General features: G+C 42.5%; 3 protein-coding genes across 3 annotated transcripts in view; all 3 read left to right on the top strand.

Moving 5' to 3' along the window:
- Positions 1 to 24,147, top strand: part of LOC308161334 (E3 ubiquitin-protein ligase rnf146-like) — a 200,780-nt gene that overhangs the window by 116,197 nt on the left and 60,436 nt on the right. The window lies entirely within an intron of this gene.
- Positions 11,629 to 13,098, top strand: LOC308160383 (tudor domain-containing protein 6-like; the record flags this gene model as incomplete). The annotated part of the gene is made up of 1 exon (XM_080534298.1): positions 11,629 to 13,098. The coding sequence occupies one exon, from the start codon at positions 11,629 to 11,631 to the stop codon at positions 13,096 to 13,098; it is 1,470 nt and encodes a 489-aa protein (XP_080390424.1).
- Positions 13,095 to 15,557, top strand: LOC308160382 (tudor domain-containing protein 15-like; the record flags this gene model as incomplete). Its single annotated transcript, XM_080534297.1, has 3 exons — positions 13,095 to 13,200; positions 13,810 to 15,303; positions 15,544 to 15,557. The coding sequence occupies 3 exons, from the start codon at positions 13,095 to 13,097 to the stop codon at positions 15,555 to 15,557; spliced, it is 1,614 nt and encodes a 537-aa protein (XP_080390423.1).

The raw sequence follows: 24,147 nt of genomic DNA, 5'->3' as shown, positions 1-24,147 counted from the left end.
CCTCTATTGATGTAAACCAGCTCCTTATCTTCTTGTGATTTTATGCATCTATGCTTTTTCCAAAATGTGTTTCTTTTTCCTTTCTTAAACACCAGGGGAGCCTCCCCTCCTAAATTTCGTTGTTTGGTACCTGTACTGTAACAATGACAAATAAAGTCTATCTATCTATCTATCATTAGCGATATTAGACAGACAGACATACAGTCAGAGAGACAGTCAGTCACAGACAGACAGACAGACAGACAGACAGACAGACAGTCAGTCAGACAGACAGACAGCCAGCCAGACAGACAGACAGAGAAACTGACAGACAGACAAACTGTCAGATAGACAGACAGACAGACAGACAGACAGATAGTCAGATAGACAGACAGACAGAAACAAACACTTGCAGAGACGAGAACCCCATGGTAATTATCATCATCGTTGACGGAGATTAGAGCACACTAAATGTCGTTGCCAGGCCGACCCGTTCGATGAGGTTATCGTGCGCAGGTGTGGTGACCTTTCTCTTCTTCTTTTTTTCTTCTTCTTTCCTAGCACCGGGGGAGCCACCCCTCCTAAATTTCGTTGTTTGGTACCTGTACTATAGCAATGACAATAAAGACCATTCATTCATTCATTCATTCATTCATTCATTCATTCATTAAAGCGATCCAAGAGGAATTATGATGCCCATATATGATAGATCCCGATATGCGGTACAAAGCATTAAAACGTGTCACATAGGCTTTGAGGTTGAATGGTTCTCATACAGTAAGCAATATTGCACTCTCTTCACTAAGTCCATAGCCCCGTTTCTAAATACTATAAAATCCTGCAACCTCAATGTTGTGGTTAGAAGGGTTTAGTTGAAGTGGTCCGTCTGTGGCTCAGTTAGTAGAGCATGACACTTGGGTTTGGTCATTCGATTCCCGCTGGGACTATATATACAAAACAATTCACGCAATTTAAGTTGCTTTGGATGAAAGCATCATCTAACTGGCGTATTTTATATTAGAGTTCACAGCACAATTAGCTGAGCCACAGACATGGCAGTGAACAGACTCTCCACTGTGTCATGGCCAAACCATCTCCACCAAACTGAACTCGTAAACATCCCATTATTAGTTAATTACATGGGAGTAGTGTGCAAGTGTTCCCCTTCCCGTGGTGTAACTCTACTTGTGAAAAACCCAATTACAGACACCTCGTAACAACGTTTACAAACTCTTTTATGAGTTTACCGTTGCATCGCATGTTCAATAATAAAAAGCGTCTGGGTTCCACGGTGGAGCAGGCCAAAGCTTGGATCTGTACAGAAGCATTTGGACCAACAGCTGGGGAGAATATGACATGTTTTTATTAATGTTATTATGTTTTATTTGTTTTATATTTTAGTTTCACCCATATTATAATCAGGTTTCATGTTGTTTCCCTGTCGCCTGAGCTGGGTGGTAAGAGGGTGTCTCTGTCTGTCCCCTGGGCTGGGTGGTAAGAGGGTGTCTCTGTCCTCTGAGCTGGGTGGTAAGAGGGCGTCCCTGCTGTCCTCTGAGCTGGGTGGTAAGAGGGTGTCTCTGTCTCTGTCGTTGAAGTTGAACTTCTTTGTTTATCCCAGAGGGGAAATAACTTTCTCACAGCAGCAAGATTAAAACAGTATGGGGGATAAAATAACACCTAATAGATAATGAATAAAAATAGGGAATAAATAAAGAATACAGACTAAAAGAGAAATACCACTTGGAATGCAGGTCATAAACAACCACCAAAGCGTTGGTGGTGAGGAACTCCATGGATCTCCCCACAGCTGCAGGTGCTCCCAGGGCTGAGAGGGCCAGGCCAGAGGTTGCAGAGGTGGGGGAGCCTGGTCTCCGGTCTTTCCACTCATGCTGGGCCGGGAACTCAACCTGCCCCTGGACAGACTCCGCCCCTTTACAACCTCGGCACCGTCCCCTGGGGTCAGAGCCACAGTCATCCGTCAGCAGAGGCGGATGAAGCAGCGCTTTGACCACTCCAAACGGGTCAGGGTGCCAGACATCAGGGTTTCAGACTGGGTTAGAGTTCGTAGGCCCCACCGGGACAATAAAATGGCCTCTTTCTGGTCTTCCCCTTTCCAAGTCACCCGTCAGTTAGGATTAGCCATCTTCCTCCTTACTGATGGCACTCGATGGCATGCCAGTCGCCTCAGGAAGGTACCGGCCCCGCCGGACATGGACAATGACACTCCCGGTGCTATACCCTCAGGGGACTTAGATGCCCCGATACCCTCAGGGGACTTAGATGCCCTGATAACCTCAGGGGACTTAGATGCCCCGATACCCTCAGGGGACTTAGATGCCCCGATACCTCAGGAAGCCCCTACACAGGTCGTAGATATTCCTTTGCCGCAGCCTTCTTCGTCCCCATCACGACCTGTCCGTATACGTTCACGCCCTGGCCACTTAGAGGACTTTGTGTCTACCTTTCATGCTTGAAGTTCTGCCAGGGGGGGGGGAATGTTGTGTCTACATATAGGGTTAATTGGGGATACTCTGGGTTGATTGCTTGTGACTATGGTGATTCATGTATGATCGATTACTCTGTGATTGTGATGTGTAGCCTATCTGTGATGTATTGCTCTTGTCTATCGTTGATACTTCAGTAAAGAACACGGAGACGCTATGCTACAGTGTGTTGTGTGCTTCTTACCCCAAACATAACATCGTCATCTACAATCAGTAAGTTTGTTGTTAAATCGTGAACATCAAACCACACACCAAATGTGTTCTATTCCTATTGCACCACAGTAGTGTCATAGAGAGACCAGGCCGAAGGTAGCTGCAAGAAGTTTGTTTCAGACAAATCAAGGCAGAGACACATATACAGTTAATTTAATGATAACGTCATAACACAGAGGTTGGTTTTGTGGTGCAGGAATATAGCACTAGGGAGCAGATTTTTATGCTGTTTGAATCTAAAATCTTTCTTTATCTGTCCTCTCTTTGCCCAGAACCAGTTTCTTAACAGTGAGGTTGTGTATTTTACCCTCCCATGCATCCATTGATTTACCTTTATTTATCCAGGTTAGTCTTATTGAGCTAAAATGTGACAGCAGCTGGTGAAACCGGGAGCCAGCTGGAAGGCGATTTAATGTTCAGACTTTCTTCAGAAAAATGTAAGTGTAAATCAATGACACACTTGCTAGTCAACGAACACAGCTTGTTTTGTAGGCCTGCTAACAATGTAAAGTAGTGTTATAGTCAGGGGTGCACATCACTTTTTGGGGCCAGTGCTCAGAGGAGCACCTAGGGATGCTGCTTGGTGCTCCCCGAGCTCGCGAGTCACGACCCGTCCCACAGGATGGATAAAAAAGGGATACATGGATAACTTATATTAGCAAAACGACATTTATTCATAAATAAAGATGAACGAACAAATGATTGTGTGCAAAACAAAATAAACAAATGCAAAATCAAATGACTGCTCTTTAAGCATGAAAGTCTGTCAGACTCCTTTAAACACAATGAAATCAACTGACATCTCTTTAAGCACTAACTGAATGTCTGTTCTTTAAACACACTGAAATAAACGGACATCTCTTTAAGCACTGCTCTATTCTGTAAACACTGAAATCAACTTTTCAACAAAAAGTTACAGCCTAAGCATTTATTTATGCTACAAGCTTAATCATCATCATCACTGCTCTCTTGACTGCTGTTATCACTGTTCTCAATTTCAACCATGGTAGAGGATGTTGTAGGCTATCACTTTAAATAGCTCATTATGTTGAGTGTCTTTTAAAAGTAAAAAAAATTCCCCAATTGAATTCCCAACCATATTCCCTGGGTCAGGGGTCGAGGTGCAATAATGAAGCTGTAAAACAAACGTCTGAACGTTTGAAAGCTTCAGAGAAAAGAGACGTGTCCCTTGGTGTTGTTTTTCCTTTTAGCGACGAGTCGTTCGGGACTGAATTTTCACGTGGCGGCGTGATAACCGTGCGATACGCGATACGCGGAATGAAAGTACGAGTTACGATACTTTCCGAATGTTTTCGTGAGGGGAGTCGCCGTGGTCGTCGTCGGTCGACTGTTGTGATGGATTACTCGTCGGGCCTTCGACTGAGGGGATGGCAAATAGTTACTTAGTGGGGCTTGCAGTGATGCAGCAGTCAGCAGTCAGCAGTTGGATTTTGAGGAAGTAAATTCCTCTCCCAGCGGTTCCAGCTGTTGGTGCGCAAGAGCGCCTTCATGCGGCTGATCTGCCGCGCAGCATGCATTTTGGCGACGCATGCGCACTGGCGCACCAGTTATGTGCAAACCAGGGTTTCATTAAAAGGTCCCCATCTCGGCAATTGTGAAAGCTCGCAATCGAGCCAAACAAGTCTTGTTGTGAAAAAAATGGTTTTCCGGTTTTTGGCATAGAACGACAAATGAAGCGATGAAGAACCCACTCGATATCATATCTAACAGTTTTACATTCACTAAATACCTACATTTAGTTAGCAAAGTCGGGTGGGGGGTATTAGTGTGGCAGTGTGTGTAGCCACGACCACCCCAGCTGTATGTAAGGAGCCATCTGCGTGTGATCTGTTTGTTGACAAAATGGAGGCTGAAGCCCTCGCTAACGCTATCAACAGAATTAATTTACTAATTATGAAATTTACTAATTATGAAATTTACTAGTAATGAAATTACTAAAGCACTAAAGCAGGCAGAAATATCGACAGTGGGCAATTAATGAACTCCTTCATATTGGACTATACATAACGGGAACTCCGAACTCCGAATCTGACGATGACGAAGAAGACAACGGAATTTCAGACTGATCTCCACATCAGTTCATGGAGCAGTCGTCTACAGTGTGTTGTTTACTAGGATTTTGTGTTCTTTACTTAGGATAGCCAATCAGTTATTTGTTGTTTTGTGAGTAAGGTAGATACCGCCTTTGTTAGCATCATATCAAACCACTGAAACTGCTCACCACGATTATGCCACCCCTCTCCAAAACTAAAACTAGGAGATGGTGGGAGGAAGAAATAGGTTGTCAAAGATAAAACATAAGGAATAAATACATTTGTTGCAGACCTACTAAACATGAAACATACTGTAATATGTTTCATGCACCATTTTAGTGTGTTTGTGCGTACCGGCTAGCCAAACAAGTGTTAGCTTGTTAGCTAGCTAGCTAGCTAGCTTTGTTAGAGATATAATAGATTATAGAAAAAGTGAATGCTTTTGTAATGAACGCTAATGTTGTGTGGAATTAAAAATAAGGATTAATTCATTGATATGTAGATTTGCTGTAGAATAATACTGTGGATTGAAATGATTTCACTAGCCTACTTCTTACAGTACAACAATAGTACACTGAGAGTCTATGGAAAACCTACACTAGCAGTGTGTCCACACCTCTGACCTGACATCTTTGTTACAGAATGACGAGGTGAGAGGTTCTGAGAGATGACACCTTGATGAGTCACCAGCACTTCAGGTATTTGTCATTGTCATTGTATAAGCAATTCTATTTTATGAACATAGTAGTATTTTGTAAAAGTGGTGTGTTGGTAACAGTGGGCAATCATTTTAAATGTACTGTCTTCTTTTTTTATTAGGCTACAGCTTTGATGCCCAGATGGGATGGAACTACACCAAGTCCCACTAGATGCTTTATGGACTATAATGGTAAATGCATACACACGGACACAACATTTTAATTTTTTACCATTGTATTGCTCAATTGTATCTTGCCAAATTCTTTCCATTGCCATGAATTTTACTCTCTTGTACTTGTAACGGGACGTAATAAACTTTTGGCACACATGGCAATAAAATGATGATGAATCATGAATCTTGAATTATTATTATTATTATTATTATTTAGCTATTTAAACGTGTCAGCCCTGCAATTTTGCTTCATGAGGGTTAGCTGACAACCCCACTGACAGATGACAGGTAGGTAATGACAGGTAGTGTAATGGGGGAGTGGTTGTCTTGAGGGTGTGGTTGTCTTGAGGGAGTGATTAGGGTGGAGTTAACCAGCTATTGTTCCCACCCATTACCTCTGTGAAAAACGTCTCTGAAGACTTTGAGGCTGGATATCTCAGTACGGTGGTTCAGGGGGTATCACCATTAAACTATCCATGACTTCTTCAACTTGTTTCAGATTTCAATGTATGACACATCATTTTAAAGCTTACAATCTACCCTTTCATAATCTGGAAAAAACAGAAAAATGATTTTGCCCTACTTGCAGACTTTTTAACCATGCCCTGTCACATATTTTGGCTTGACTAGCGAGTGTGTCATAGAATTTCAACAACGTTGAAATCTATTTAAATTGTTCTGAATAAAAGTCTGAACATTTGGATTGGTTGCCGACTTTGTTGTTCCCCCTTTCACCAGCTGCTGTCACAGATGTCCTCTTCAAGAGATGCCTAGTCCACAACAGCAGTAAGGGAGAACAATGTTTCAGACAAATCAAGATGTAAATACATACAATGACGACAACAATGTGACAACACAGAGATAATGGGTAAAATGAAATCTAGGATTTTTTATTTTTACTGAAAAAAGTATATACATTTTTAATTACAAATAATGCAGGGACTGTCACTGGACTATGCATGACAAAAACAAGATGTCGGCTCTGGGAGTCTTTCTCTTATCTCCTCGGTCTCTTTGCGGAGGTCTCTGAGTCTGAGTCAGATTCGTCTGAGGAACCGGCCACGTCCCTGGTCCTCTTACCCTTGGGCACCCCCACAGAGGCCCTGGGCACCCCACAGTGGCTGTGGGAGCCCCAACAGGGGCAGACACGTGTGCTGCAGCACCTGTAGAAGATAGGAGGGGCCTCCGGGGCCTCATGGCCACTCCTGCTGAGAGGACAGCAGAGAGACCAGCAGAGAGACCAGCATGGATTCCAGTAGCAGGACCAGTGGAGAGTCCGGCGGATAGCACATTAGAACAACCAGGAGCAAGACCAGCAGAGAGTCCAGTAGGGAGACCAGCAAAGAGTCCAGTAGGGAGACCAGCAGAGAGTCCAGTAGGGAGACCAGCAGAGAGTCCAGTAGGGAGACCAGCAACTGGCTCCGTCTGCTGGCTGGTTGGGGTCTTCTGCGGGCTGGAACAAAAGAGGACAACATTAGAAAACGATCATATGCCTTGTATTATAATAGCGGCAAATGTGCACATCCTTGTAAACAAACCATATATAAAATAGGTATGTAAAAGTCAGTGCTCTACCTCGATACCACATTTGCGAAAGCGCTTTGTTGAGACCAAAACAGCACTCTCACTGAATATTCATCATGTGATCTTCATAACTAGAGATATAATTGTACAGTTCTTCTGCCTCCCTCACCAGCAGAAAACTACTATTACACTACTTTTACTACTACTTTTTAAATCTGCATGTCTTCAGTGTTCTGGATTCTAGAATGTTGGTGAGGGTTTCCATGTCAATCAGAGTTTGATGTTCTTCTCAGACATAATTGGAGTGTGTGACATCAAGAACAGAGTATGGCCATACAATTCAGGGAGGTCAGTGATATTAAAGGCCAATGCACACGGCGTGCAATTTCTGTTGCCTGGACAACATTCGATTGCAATGCACACAGCGTGCGATGCGATTTTTGTCACACCGCAAAATTCCATTTTCAACTCACACCATTGAAGTCTATGAGAAAATCATAAAAAATCTCATCCCAATGCACACGGCGTGCGAGATTTTGTTGCACCACAACATTCCATTCTCAATTGTTACTTTATTGTTACGTAGTCGGACCAGGCAGGCTGATTGCAATAGGCTCTACCAATATTGCTTGCCTTGCTTCCACAATTTCTACAAGATACAACTGGACATATTGTGATAAAATATGTGGGTCCCCTGATTTAGGGGTATTGGTAAAATGTCAGGAGAGGGAGCGCACAAAACACACAGCCAGAAAGGTGTATTATAAAAGCCACTTTATTATTATGGGTGATGATCAGGCAGACATAGATTCGGAGGACGGAGACAGTCATCAACGAAAGGAGACAAACGAAAATGGGTGAGTAGCAACGTTAACGTTGATATGCTTTTATGTAATGATAGCAAGCTTTTTTGCTAAACTATAACTATATAAAAAGGTATGCTCCAGTCTCTCTCCCCGTTATGAGTGACTCAATTAATTTAGATAGACCAGTTGAAGTTTTCCCAATTGTCCCATTGTGATGCAATAATCCGTCGCACCACAAACTTTTACAAAATTTGCAAAATTTGACAGTGCGACAAAACTCGCACGCCGTGTGCTTTGTCCCATTCAAAACGAATGAAATCGAATTTTCGCGGTGCGATTAAAATCGGGGCCGTGTGCATTGGGATGAGATTTTCTCATAGACTTCCATTCAAACTTCAAAATCGAATTTTGTCTGGCAACAAAAATCGCACGCCGTGTGCATTGGCCTTAACACAGTATTTAGGAGCAGCTTCACTACGCAACCATACACAACTCTGAACACCTGCAGTTCTGCAGCGCAAGTCATACATCGAATGCAACTCCAAGTGCTGAACATGAATACGCTAAATAATAATGATAATATTAATAATAATAACAATAATAATAATTCAAGATTCATTATTTGTTTTTGCCATGTGTGCCAAAAGTTTATTACATACCATTACAAGTACAAGAGAGTAAAATTCATGGCAATAGAAAACATTTGGCAAGATACAATTGAGCAATACAATAATAGAATGGTAAAAAAGAATACTGTTGTGTCCGTGTGTATGCATTTATCATTATAGTCCATAAAGCATCTAGTGGGACTTCGGTGTAGTTCCTTCCCATCCCATCTGGGCATCAACGCTGTAATAAAAAAAGAAGGCAGTACATTTAAAATGATTGCCCACTGTTACCAACTCACCACTTTTACGAAATAGGCTACTACTATGTTCATAAAATATAATTGCTTATACAATGACAATGACACATACCTGGCTGAAGTGCTGGTGACTCACATCAAGGTGTCATCTCTCATAACCTCTCATCTCGTCATTCTGTAAGACAATTTTCAGGTCAGAAGTGTGGGCACTTCTCTAGTATAGGTTTTCCATAGACGTGTGCTGTAATTTCAATCCACAGTATTATTCTACAGCAAATCTACAAATCAATGAATTAATCATTATTTTTGATTCAACACAACATTACCATTCATTACAAAAGTATTTACTTTTTCTATAATCTATTATATCTCTAACAAAGCTAGCTAGCTAGCTAACACGCTAACACTTGTTTGGCTAGCTGGTACACACAAACACACCAAAATGGTGCATACTGTACAGTATGTTGCATGTTTAGTAGGTCTGCAACAAATGTATTTATTCATTATGTTTTATCGTTGATAACCTATTTCTTCCTCCAACCATCTCCTATTAGTTTTGTAGAGGGGTGGTCTAATTGTGGTGAGCACAGTTTCAGTGGTTTTATAACTGATGCTAACAAAGGCGCTATCTACCTTACTCACAAAACAACAAATAACTGTTTGGCTATCCTAAGTAAACAACACAAAATCCTAGTAAACAACACATGTAACTCACAAAAACTTACCCAAGAACACAGCAGAAGGTCTGTCTGCAAATGACTGTGCCATGAAGAGTGAACTGATGTGGAGATCAATGTCTGAAATTCCGTTGTCGTCTTTGTCATTGTCAGATTCAGAGTTCCAGTTATGTATAGTCCAATATGAAGGAGTTCATTAATTGCCCACTGTCAATATTTCTGCCTGCTTATGAAATTCTGTTGATAGCATTAGCGAGAGCTTCAGCATCCATTTTGTAAACTTGTCAACAAACAGGTCCACACACACATGGCTACTGATGGCGCTTTTCCATTGACCAGACCGGTACGGCACGCATTTGTATCCTACCCGTACTGTACTTTCAGAAACGCTTCTCCATGATGGTTTCCTGTACCGCAATAAAGCTTCCTTCACCCACTCTGCAAAACACACTTTGGTAAAAATGACCATCCTGCCAATTCTGGACTATGGAGATATCATTTACAGGATTGCCCCCAAAAACCTTCTCAATAAACTGGACGTCATCCATCACACTGCCATCCGCTTTGTCACCGGTGCCCCTTTCAATACACATCACTGCGACCTGTACTCCCAAGTCAACTGGCTATCACTCCACACCAGGCGACTGACCCACTGGTATCAGTTCATCTATAAATCCAGTGGCGGGCGGTGCATTTCACACCTAGGCCTTCAGTGATGTCCGACACATTCCTACCTGAATTATTCTACCTCTTAATACCATCGTTATGACGCCATGGCTCTAGAAACTAGACAGAAACACAGTATAACCGGGCGTTGCATCACCTTAACATAGTCAGACAAGTACAACAGAGTTATATTAATATTTCCGAAGCATTTTTAATCAATAAATCCGCATTTACAATGAAGAGTGTTAAACTAACATCTTTAAGATCGCTACATTACCCACGTCTGTCGTCTCGTCCACCATAATAGCGACAAAGGGTGCCTTTTTAATCTCCATTTTGATCTCTTCTCCTATCACTTCAGCAATAGCAAAAATCAGGTCGTTTTGTATTTTGCCTGACGTCCCAGTAAACACTTTGTTTGTGGACAGGTGGTAGTGTAAATCTGGGTTGTTTCAGCCAGAAAAGAAAGAAGCTCAACGTAGTTTCCTCTGTTCGTGTCCCCTAAATGAAAGTTATTGTTTACCCAAAAACAGGACACAATCGATCAGTATTATCGATCAGTCAACGAAAGCTTTCGTTGTGGAACTCCGTTTCCCTGCGCACTTTCAAAAGTTTCACATCTACCGGCATAGTTACGCATCTCAATAGTGAATATCAATAGTGCGTATCAATAGTGCGTATCAATAGTGCGTATCCAATCAAAAGACGTTCTGGGTGCTGACATCATTGAGCCTTACAGCAGGCGCCGTTGTTGCTTTTGCTCGCATCTACGTAGGTTTACTAGGTACGCCACAGGTTTTCTCGTTCCAACGTTAAGTTACAGGTCGAATTCGCGGCACCGTTTAATGTGCAGGCGGGCAGATTTTGGAGCCCCCTAGCAACACATTTTGATTGGATAAAAGCTCTAACATAAAGGCCAGCCCTTCAAATCTCAATCGGAGACTGGAAGCAGCGCAACCAAGAGGAAAGCTATGAAATGAAGAGAATAGACTATGGGGAATCATTAATACATATTTGTGGAAAAAATATATTAAAATAAAATGTATATTCTGATGATGTTTAGGCCAGCAGAGAAGGCCTTGCTGGCCCTGACGGCACACCACTGTATAAATCCATCATCGGCAAATCCCCCCCCCTACCTATTGAACTTCTCATCCAGCACACGCAATCTCCGCTCCAACAAATATATCACTCTGGTCCCCCCCAAAGTCCGCACCTCCTTTGGCCGTCATTCTTTTCAGTTTGCTGCCCCCACTGACTGGAATGTGTTGCAGTTAACACTAAAACTCACCACTCTAATCGCGTTACCCACTTTTAAACAGGAAACAAGGGGAAAGAAAATGGCGAAACAGAAAGTCTACCAAAAAAGACAATCTGGAATTTGCACAAGAGGAGTATCAGAGACCCATGTCAGTGTGCCTGTGATGGAATCTGAAAACAGACACTTTATCACAAAGACGCCAAAAACGATGGTCCCAGCTGTTGAATTAAAATCACAGATACCCGGGATCGGAATTGAACTGTCTGTCCGTTGCTCTCACATCATCTCCCCCTCAGATTTTTGGTGCCAGCTGCAAAGCAAGAGACCCAACTTGGACAAACTGATGGACGAGATGCAGCGGTATTATCAAACACACACAGTCCCTGTGCACCCAGGGGTTCCCTATTGTGTGGCCAAGGCAGCAGATGATGGCAGGTGGTACCGGGCCTGCATTATAGGGGTACAGAAAGACTACCTTCAAGTGATCTTTGTGGACTATGGTATGATTGTGAAAGAAAGCATACACAATCTTCAAGCGATACTGCCAGAGTACCTTGAACTGGAAGGCCAAGCGTTCAGATGTAGTCTCTATGACTTGAGACCTGTTGAGAGCAGCCATGGTGGGTGGAGTCCAGAGGCGTGTGATCTACTGAAGGAGTATGTTCTGGACCAGTCCTTTAACCTGACATGCAGCGTTAAGTGTCACTTGCATGTGAAATACAAAGCCCGATTCAATGTGGTTGATCTGCACACCGCTCACGACAGTGCAGCCAAGAAGCTTTTGGAAAAAGGCCTTGCAAGAGAAATGGGAAGCCCTGGGCAGCTCCTGCCGTGTGACTGCATGGATTCCTTTGTCTATGATTCTTTTGACTTGAGGAGTGGCAGTGATGAGGTGGTGTATGTCACACACGTGTGCAGCCCATGGGAGATGTATTGCCAGCTAGACAGAAACAGTAAAATCATTGAGGAACTGATGGAGAAAGTTACAACGGAAAGTGTGGAAATACTGCGTGCCAACACTGCAGCTCTTGTGGGGAAACTTTGCCTGGCAAAATACTATGATGGAAAATGGTATAGGGGCATGGCTCACCGTGTTCATTCACCCCATCATCTCTGTGTGTTTTTTGTGGATTATGGAAACATGTACGTTGTTGAAAAAAGCCATGTTGTGTCTATTCCAAGTGAATCGTCAGATTTGCTGTTCACCCCCATGCAGGCCTTGAGATGTGGCCTCTCACAAATCTCAAAAGAGGAAGACTTTGCAGAGGTTAACAAGTGGCTGGAGATGTCTGTTCTCAACAAGCCGCTCCGAGCTGTAGTCGTCGGAAAGAATGAGGATGGGACTGTTGCTTTTGATTTATTCAATGAAAACGTTAACATAAATGAGAAAATCAAGCAGTTAATTGCGAGTCAACAACCGAAGAAGAACATCAGCCATGATACCGAAACAATCAAAACCGAAAAAGATCAAAATATGCAGTATGGAGAATGCAGAATCAGACACAAAAGAAGACACTCAAGTATCCCTGCTTCACAGAAGGAATGTCATAGAGAGAGTAAGGGAGAACTGGTCAAATCTGAAGGAAACACAGACAGAAAAATAGATCAGAGATGCGCAGAACATGACATAGATTTTTTATCCAAATGCAAGCTGATGATCAAACCATATTGGACATGAGGGAAGACCTCAACTCAGAGCTGTTTAAAGACACCAAGGAAAACAACACATCCGTGCAACAGAGGATCAATGACCTTGTAGCAGCTGAATGTGAAGATGATGGTGCGCTCTACCGTGCAGTTGTGAGAGACACTGCCTCTAGTGGCCAGTTCAGAGTAGAGTTTGTTGACTATGGAAATACAGCAGTTGTGGGGAAGGATAAAACTTACTTTCTGACAAATAAACATTTGTCCCAGCCTAGACTAAGCATACCATGCACACTGCTAAAGACTGACTCTTTTGAAAGTGACACATATTTCATTGAGGCTGTAATGGGAAAACCTCTCATGGTTGAATTTTGCACTTGTTTTGGGTCTCGGTGGGAGGTTCTCATTGAAATCCAGGATGCCTACCCAACCCAAGCTGACAATAGCAATGCCGTGACTGAAAATGAGGAGGCCCTGACTTGGTCTGAAAGTCCTTCTGACCCTGATATCAAACAGCTAGCGTGTCAGTTCAGTTCTTTAGCGGTCACAGAGGAAAAGAGACAGTCAGATACTGACTCTGGGAGGGTGATAATCATTAGTGCTCAAGATGAAAAGCTCTCATCTGAAGTGTCCAAGAGGTCGACCAGAGGTCGCCACCAACACTGCACTGGCAGGCACCACCACAGAAGACAAGTCATCAGAAGGTCTTCCTGTCCACCTTGTGTGATGACCTTTGAACCCTTAGCAGAGCCAGTGAAGGAGACCTTGATCCCACCTCAGAGTATCAGCTCGGGGCAGACAGAGTGCGGGACACTTTTATCTGTCTTGGAGAATGGAGATCTTTACCTGAGAGTTAACAGGAGCACAGAAGAGTTCACCGTTTTTGAAAATCTTGTAGTTGAAAAGAAAAGCCAATGCAAAATCATGTCTGAGGAGGATGTTAAAGAAGGACTTCAGTGCTTGATAAAATCAACCAAAGACAACCAATGGCACAGAGCAGTTGTGCAGAATGCATCTGCTGACCAGGCAGAATGCAGAGTATTCCTTCTGGATCATGGCACTACAGAGGAAGTCCCCGCTAACTGCATTAAAGAGCTTTGTAATGACCTCAAGCAAATTCCTGTGCAGGCAGTTTTGTGTAAATGGAATGGCCCTGGTCTCCCCACTGAAGGAGACATGGCTTCTAAGATAATGAAGGAAACTCTCAAAGCAATGGTGGGAAAGGACATCAAATTCATGTTTGTCTCTTACTCTGATGCCGACAACCTGTGGATGGTGGAAATCATGATGAACAGGTTGTTAATCCAGCAACTGAAAATAGCATCATCACAGAAACAACAACAGCAACCACAACAACCATCAGGAGAGTCTGTCCCGGGCGACAGGCCTCTCCATCTCCAGAGGCTCTTCCTGGCCTCAGTGAATATGGATCTGGGCTACTTGGCCATTCCAGCAGCCGTCACCACGCCGTGTGAGTTCTACGTGGTTCTGGAAGACCTGCTCCCCATCATGAACACTGTGTCCACCATCCTCCACGACCTCCCAGAGGAGGTGCCAGCGCTGCCTGAGGCTCACCTTCTCCGCGGGTCGAGCTGCCTGGTGAGGTCCAACACCACAAACAAATGGTGTCGAGCGGAGATCGTACACGTGGGCGCGACTGTGGTGTTGGTCAACCTGGTAGACTATGGCCACTGTGTGGACGTGCCCTTCGCCGATCGCTCTGAGCTGAGACGACTCCTCGAACAGCTGTCCCGACTGCCGAAGGTCACCTACCCATGCGTCCTGAGAGGAGGTAAGCCAATCGGAGGGGGGCAGTGGACGGACGACGCGGTGGTTTTCTTCCAGGAGTGCATCTGTCAGAAGAGCCTCCAGGTGTACTTCAGGCAGTATATCGCTGAGGCTCACTGGGAGGTGGACATCGTGGCCAATGGCGTCCATGTCGCCAAAGAGCTGGTTGACGGCGGACATGCCAACTACGCTGACGTCATGCTCAGACTCCGGTTCCAGCACCCTGAGAGAACGGACAGAGCCAGACCTGAAATGTCACCCGAGAAAACGACGAGTGACGATGCTGTCGGTCTACTACGGGGTCGCAGGTCACCAGAGAGCTTCTGGGGACAAAGAGGTGAGGGGTCGTCTTCTGACCCTGAGGAGAGGGTGAGGACAGATCACACCACTGAGGACTGGGACGAAGTGGAGAGGATGATACTGCCAAACACCACGTCTGGAACAGGACAATGTGAGTGTCTACTTCGTATTTTTTTCATTTTCTGCTGTGTTGTAATGCTGTGATTACTCAACAATGTTGTTATTACATGTTGTCACACACAGTACTAGAATGTTGTAGAGTGATTTGTAGCATATTCATGTTGAGATATAGTAGGATTACGTTTAAATGATTCACAACTACATGCGAGGAAATACAAGCAATATCAAAAGGTAATTGGGGGTTTTCTTCAACGGCACATTTTTCCCACAGGTGCCCAGATGTAAAGATGACTACTGGTGACTTTCAGTGAACGCTGCTTCATAGAAGGGGTAAATACATACTATTGATAAGCAGTACTGTATGTGGCAGTGATGTGCCACAGACAGTGATGTGTGTAACACTCGTTTGAAGTGTAGCTTTCACTCTATTTTCATCCCACTGTTCTTCATCCTAAAGGTGTGAAGCGTCAAGGACAACAAAGCTACTCCAACCCACCACCACCCAAGAACAGATTAGACAACTTCTTATCTCTGACAATTAGACTTTTCCCCACGCTTTTTCAACCTCATGAAGACAGTTGTTCATCTCTCTTAGTCCAGGATTAACATATTATTCCCAACATCTGTTTTTCTACACATGGTCGTACAAATAGATCACATTTTATGTTTTTTATATTTTATTTTATGGTGTTAACCATACTGATGTATGTATCTAATATGTATGCCTCCGATATCGCTATGGTAGGATCTCCTTCATTTAATAATATATGCATTTAGTTGGTCTTTAAGTCATAGGTACGGTATAAGAAAATGTGGGCTGTCCTTTTTTTTTGTGCCTTTTACTTTAAAAAAGTAAAAGTACTGCACATCTGTATATTTGGAGAATGGGTCAAATAGGTCTGTCAAAATCACATGGAGTCATTTTTACATTTCTGCTTTAATGTAAGCATCAAACTTCGATATCCCTTTAAATACTAGTTTGCCTTAGTTACTACTGTTGATTCGCACCAGTACTAAACGTTATCAGGAATGTTCATGGAAAAAAGGGTTAATGTATTGAGATATTGTTTTACTAGGCTATAATGCTGTACTCTAGAGTGGTGGCGGTTTATACTGTGTGATAATGTTATTTGTTTGCAGTGAACATTTTCTAAACAAATATTATTTTGTATTTTAATAGAATACAGTTGACTATCACATGCTTTATGTTTAACAGGAGAGGTTTGTTGATTATGGGCCTATTTTGTTTTGCATTTGTTTCTCAATTTTAGTCCTGAGTTCACCTTTTCAAAGCAGACGGAGGATCTATTTTACAGTTCCAAATGTTCTCATGTAAGTGTTACTGTATGTGTAAATAATGTAAAACTATTTGATGGTTAATATACAGTATTGATGTTGAACCATACAAATAAAAGGTGTCATTGTGGCAATTGTTCTGAATTAACGTATTCATTCTGTTGTAGCGATTTTGGAAATCATAATTATAGATAGTTTTATCTAAAAAAGTAAATAATAAAGAAAAAACTTGTCAGAAGTGGGATTCGAACCCACGCCTCCAGAGGAGACTGCGACCTGAACGCAGCGCCTTAGACCGCTCGGCCATCCTGACCTGTGGTTGGATGAGAGTAATGTAATTAAATATTTATGTATATATGACATTGATGTAAATTACATATTATGTGGGGGGTTTTTGGACTCAGCTTGAACCTTTTCTGATCCAACGGACCCACAGGTGGATCCGAAGTGATATAAAGAGCTTACCTCGATCAATTCTCTTCATCGATATCAATTTTTTTTCACAACTTTGCATGCTATACGATGCCACCATTTTGTTTCCGAGACGGTAAACACGGCCGAAGTCACTTCCAGTTTTTTCCAACTGGAGAATGTGTCATGTCCATGTGTCATGTCCAAAATAAATAAATAGTAATAATCTGATACATGAGAAAGGTCAAATGGCACAGATGGTGCCAAAATATCTCCAAATGGCCTAAACATATAGGTGTCCGCCTAAACATACCTGTACTAAAACAGGTACAAAGTTGCATTTGCTCACATTACTAGCATCGACTTTGGCACAAGTACTAATAAGACCCTGGAGTACTGATTCCTAGATGATTTGGGCTTGGTCATCAGGTTTCCAAGGTGATATTCACTGTAAAAGCTGTTGTTTTTTTAGGCGGAGACTGAATTTGAGATGTTTTATAATGTTCTAGCTCTATTTACTCTGACACAGTAACATAGATTTCAATTCTGACACTTCTACAGCCACCCCACAGGTGTTAGCTTTCATTTGATAACAAGATCATTATGAAGGCCCTTGTGATTGTGGAGATATTCTATATTCACTTTGGGCATGTCATTTCGAGCAGAAAACCAGAAAAATGAGGTGAGTGTCAGTAATGTTTAAGCCCCAACGTTAACTAACGTGACTGGGTATCCTAAAAGACTGGATTGGCCGATAGGACATGGCAGTTCACTTTCTACTCCGTCTGTGCTAAGCTACCCGGATAACATGCAGCGTTAAAGGTGGCGTTTCACCCAAAGAAATACATTCTTGCCTCCATCTCGCATAACGCGTCTTTGTTGGGGGAAAAAACAACGCGTGCTGGACCATCGTACACGCTACCTCTAGCCGTCTCCAAACCCTTTAAACACTCACTTTTAGATGTTGTCTTGGATCACTGCACCTGCTTTTAAGTTAACTTCCCCCTGGTCCCTGCTGTCTTTTACATATTGTGTTGTGATATATAGATGTTTTTGATACTTGTGTATGGCATTCATGTTTTATATTGTATATATTGGGTTATACATACTGTGTTGTGTTTTGTGTATAGACTTGCCTCTGTTCTGCCAATAGGCCAGATCGTCATTGTAAATGAGAATTGGTTCTTAATTGACTTATCTGGTTAAATAAAGGTTAAATAAAATAAAAATAAAAATTATACACAACAGACCTGGTCCAAGTCGAGACAGTAGGAGGAGTTAAGTGTCATAAGAGCACTTCACTTTAATAAGTGCCGTTATACAGCTCAACGGGGGAAATGCGATACGAATTATGTCAAAATGCAGCACTATCATGCACAGATCAGCCTTAAAACATGTAACGTTAGATATATAACGTTAGACAGGGAGCGATGTATTTATACGGAAAGGCTGTGCTTGACGCTTCTATTGGACTGACGCGGGGCTCATACAATCTCCGCGTTTGTTATAGATAGGAGTGCTCCGGTGTCTTGCTGGTAGTCAAATATATTTATTTATGCAGCATATGGATGTTACGTGCCTGTTACTTGCCGCTTTCAGTTCTAGTAGATCTAGTAGTTCTAGTAGATCACGCAACCAGGGAAATGCCGACATGTGTTAAAGGGAGCAAGACACGAATCTACCTGCATTTGGCTCATGGATGAACGGCGAAAATGCCTGGACGGCACAGTTTGGGATTCCATGGAAATTATAGGGAACTATGTGTGAAAGAGGCTTAAATGTTGAAATAACAGTAATACCATGTTCATTGATAAAATGACATAAGGGATGAAAAGGGGGGATGGCAGTTTTAGAAGGGGGATGATGAAGCGCCCTGGACTGAGGAACGGTCTAGCATAGGCACAGCACATCGCCATAATAGCATTTTTTTTGTTATGCTTGTTGTAAATAAAAGTTCTATGATGCATTGAAATGACATTAAACTAAGATAATAAGATGGTTATTATAATAATTTTTCTAATCTTTATTTAAAAAGTTATTACAGAAACAGTAAGTGACATTTTCCGAGAGTGAAATCTGTTGTGGTATTTAAAAATGGCGGTTAGCGATGAAATCTATGAACATTGGATGATGATTTCCATTGACCAATCAACGGTCTGCAGCGTCGCACGTCACACACAGCCTGGCCCGAAAGTACTGTTAGCTCCTAGTAGTTCCTAGTCATGAAGGGTAGCTAAAACGGCCCGGCTCGGCCCGGCTCGGTTGGCAGTGGAGAAAGGAAAACAAACCGGGCTCACACAGCCCGGCTCGGTACGGCATGGTAGTGGAAAAGCGCCATTACATACAGCTGGGGTGGGTGTGGCTACACACACTGCCACACTAATACCCCCCACCTGACTTTGCTAACTAAATGTAGGTATTTAGTGAATGTAAAACTATTGGTTATGATATCGAGTGTTTTTTTTTCACAACAAGACTTGTTTGGCTGGATTGCGAGGTTTCACACTTCCCGACATGAGGACATTTTAAATGAAACGGTGTAACATAATATGCCTTGTGTTATAATCGGGGCAAATGTGCACATCCTTGTTAACAAACAATACATAAAATAGGTATGTAAAAGCCAGTGCTCTACCTCGATGCCAAATTTGAGAAAGCGCTTTGCTGAGACCAAAACAGCACTCTCACTGAATATTTGATTGCTACTGATTTATGATGGCCATTTTGCACTACTAACATCAGAATTACACCTTTAAATTGTTTTCTCATGGAAAATAAACATTGGTTCCAGGAAATTTGAATCTGTATAGAACATGCTCTGGCTAAACGATGGGGGTGTGTCAAAGTGCGAAGTCTTAGCCATATGTACAATGGACTCTTTTGCGGTGTCAACAACAAAAATATAATATAAAATCCCACAAAGTTGTTTGGCACGATGCTCCAGTATTCTACCCTCAGAACAGAAACATATTTTTCCCTTGATATACTATATAAGTGCTTTGAAAAACCTTCATCTACAATCAGTAATCATCATCTACAATCAGTAAGTTTGTTGTTAAATCATGAACATCAAACTGCACACCAAATGTGTTAAATTCCTCTGCAAACTCAGCATCAAATTGACTTTAGTCAGCCCCTGAGATAGAGACAAGCCACTGGCAGTGTCTAGCCTAGTGACCTACAATCCCTCTCTAGACGTAGGCTACAGTATAATGGCTGCTCCAAGGCCAGTTCAGTTATTGAGCTCATGAGTTTTATTGTTACATCACATTACATGAGTGTATAAGAGTAAAATTATTAGGCTTCGGTTCCTGACATTGCAGCACAAGACAATAAGGCAATAGGCATAATTCAAGATAAAAAAGTGACAATAGTACAAGACATAAGTGACAAATAAGATAGGATACAATTAGCAGTACAAATAGTAAATACAATAGATAGTTCAAGTAGTAAAGTGGCTGTGAGCTTAAGGTTTAGTTAGTCCGTATACCAGGGTTTCCGTTAGAAAAAATTGCCGCCGGACACCGTGTCCGGGAAGATTTCGATTTACCGGACAAACGTGATATATTCCGGTCATCATATTAAAATATAATATAGCTGTTTGTCGCGGTGATTACTGTTGTGTAGCGGCCTATATATGCCATTTAATGTCTATTTCTCATCCGATACGATTAGATGCGAGCTATATAATATATAATAATATAACATGATTCGCATGCGCGCTATGCCATTATGTCCAGCGCTGAACGGGCGCCTCATTGGGAACTGAACAGACAGCATCGATCAATGAACGGACTCCACATTACGTTAACTGAAGTTTGTTAAATTGTTTGGGATTAATGTGAGTTTTCTATTTTCTCTTTCCAGTTTTACCCTTTTTTAATCAATAAAACAACGTCATTTCTATAACCAGGGGGGTGTTCCATCAACGTCGCTAAAGGAACATCTAGGCTTATTTCGTTAAGTCTCGCGAGACTCTTAAAAAGATCCAGGCATATCTTGATAGATCTCGCGAGACTTGTCAAAATAAGCCTAGATTTTCCTTTAGCGACGTTGATGGAATACCCCCCAGGTCTCGCTGGTTGGGAAGGCATTTCGTTTAGCTGCCTGTCAAATCATACTTAATCGGACTCGGGAGTATGACAATGAGGAGAACATAACTGTTTATTGAGAAACAATTGATAGGCAGGCTGGGATACGTATATAAAGAAATACCACAATGTCTAGATGTATAACATTTTATTGAACAGTGCAAGCATGTAGGCTTCTGGCGTGACACGGCTAGCCTAATTTCCGTTCATATGCCTTTTATCAGATAAAATAAAATAGAATAAAACTCTTTGAAAATAAATAGGCTTTAAATTAACTTGCAATGCGTATAGGCTAATTTCCGTTCGATGTTACAGCCGGCCTATGCCTTTTCTCAGATAGATAGGGGATAGCCCTGTAAGCTCATACGGGTCTGTATGTCGTCCTGAAGACCGGCTGTTAGATCATATCGCTGAAGTTTGTCTCCATCTTAGTGTAAATGTTGTCCGTTTCGTTTGTTATCCTTGTTATTGTGCGATAAAGTTAAGGCGCTCCGCTTCGGGCCACCATTTTCAGCTGAGCACCAAACACACACACACTCATACACACACAACACTGCCCGAGAGAGAAGGACCCGCCCCCTTTAGTTAGCCTATAAGCCAATTTGAATACAAAATGTGAACTTTAGCGAATTGTATTCAAATTGTGCTTAGAGGGAATTATTTTCACCGGACATTATGTCCGACGAGTTTTCAATTTGTCGGACTTCAACAAATTTTACCGGACAAAGACCGGAAACCCTGCCGTATACATGGGGTGTGCTTGGAGATGATAGTCAATACAGTATGCTTGTTTATGAGCCTGATCACCTGGGGGAAGTAGCTGTTGGTTAGCCTCTAGAGTTTTTGCCCTGAGGCTCCAGAAGAGGCTTCGTCTTTTGCACGGCATCGGTTCAAACAGACTGTGGTTGGGGTGGCTGGGATTTCTGACGATCCTCCAGGCTGATGGCTGGAATGAAGGGGGATGGTTGGGTTTAGAAAGAGCTGATCCTTGATAAGGTAAGATGCTAAACTACAATTGGTTTAGCCAACCTGCCCGCCATTTTACCTTGGCACATGGCCGCAGCCATGTTGGGCACAGTTGAGGGACTTGATCATTGGCCATCCGTCCATGGCAGTCATCTTAGGCCCAGCGGCATGTCCGTCTCTGGGCCTTGTGCTTGGTCAATGCTGGGCCCCTGCTAGAGTAGCAGGTAATCCCATGCCCTGGAACGCTAAACTAAGCCTCTCAGCACCGCCAATTTCTGTTAGAGCTAATCCCGTCTCAATGACCTGTACCTGGATCGCCCCAGTGCCCTACAAACCCGCCACAGCTACAGTCACCGCTCACCGCCACCAAAGGAGTGTCGTAGATATAGTAGAATTATTACACATTCTGACTCAATGTGCAGCTCGGTTCCGCGGTGGGTGGACCGGGGGCCATATTGGCTGTACTCTACCATGCCATTTCTGACTAATTATACGGGGTTATCTGATCTTTAACACAGCCAATTAGGGGTTAACAGGATGAACCTATCTGGGTTTAGCTTGAGGCAGTGGGCAGAAGCTCTCCCTCTCACAGTGCCGCAGAGTCAGATATTCTCCCATCCCCTTAATGGTTAGGATTGAGGGTAATTCAATCCTGGATCTACTTCAACCGCAAGATGCATCCCTGAATGTCCTTAGTTATTGGTTTGCCTTGTCTTTTTTCATGTGGACCTAGTGGGCGGTGAGGCATCAGCTAACTGCTGGGGATCTTAAAGTGAATAAAGGGGTGGACTGGTTCACTTCATGGTCTTGATTAACGGGTCCAGGATTAGTTCTAGTAATCAAGGCCCTGGAAAAATTCTTGACCCCCTGACCTCTCTTCCATCATTAAGCTGTAATTTCAAGCCTGTCCTCTAGGTGGCACTGCAGCACTTCCACGTCCCGTACAGTTCTACTAAACTTCGTAACATTACAGGTCGCGATGACACTGCTAGCAACAGAATTTAACACTGTTATCACATTATTCGCATATAATCATCCATCATATTATTGTGTTCACATCACATGAACATTGTTAAAAGTGAAGTTCCTACAGTAGGAATTGGTTAAAGTATTGTTTAAAGTATTGTGAGTATTACGAGAGTTTACTGCAAAAAAACATACTGCATATAACACAGTGGCTTGAGTATGTATATATATGTCATTATCTGACGCTTTTATCCAAAGCGACTTACATTGCCGAGTATGCACTATGGGTTACTGGAGGGTGAAACTCCCGTGCACTACTAGAGCTAAAACAAGACAACAGTCTCAACAGCCTTTAATAATGATTAAGCTCATCATGGTTGAGGTTGGCACAAGCGCAGGCAGAGCTGATCCTAGAAGACCAATGACTGAGCCCCGGTTCGGAGCAAATGTCAAGCTGTTCAGTTTACACAGAGACACTGAGTCCTGCTTGGCTCAAGTGTGTGAGGTTAAACAGGTCAGTTATCTTACCTGTTGTCTTACACCACTGGTGACTTAATCCAATATGTGGGTTAAGTATGAAGATAGATTTGGGTCATAGTTAAGTAAGAGATGAGGGATGCGAATTGCACTATACCTGCGTTAGCATTTAGTGGACGTCAAGGTCGTGTTCAAACACTTGCATGTGTCTTTCCTATTGCTACCGATGCAGTTACGTGGGTGAAGGCTAGCGCTGGGCGGTATATTGGGTTTAATTAACGCTTAATGTATTTACATGCACAAAATGGCCATAAGCTGTACTGTGAGGTTTGAATTTTAGCACAGTTTGTTGTTTTCTACAAGCATTTAATTTATACATTTAACTTCCCAAAAAATGAAAATGTTGAGATATATACATTTTAGGTCATATCGCCCAGGCCCTAGCTAAGACATGTTAGGAAAGCGAGTGCAAGAACACATTTTGGAACACAGCCAATGTCTTTTTTCCTCATTGTAGGAAACTTTGTTCTTGTGTTATCAATCAATTCTATTGATATTAAAATAACAACACATTTTCCAGAAAGGAAGAGAGGTATAGTATAAAACATATCCCAAGCTGTGCTTTGCTTCATAGTGGATGTTTTACTATTCTGAAAAAACAAGTTGGC

This window comes from Nansenia antarctica (assembly GCF_963989245.1).
Source record: "Nansenia antarctica genome assembly, chromosome: 6".
NCBI lineage: Eukaryota > Metazoa > Chordata > Actinopteri > Argentiniformes > Microstomatidae > Nansenia > Nansenia antarctica.
Note: the sequence above shows the minus strand (reverse complement) of the source record. Positions and strands in the feature narration are given on the sequence as shown.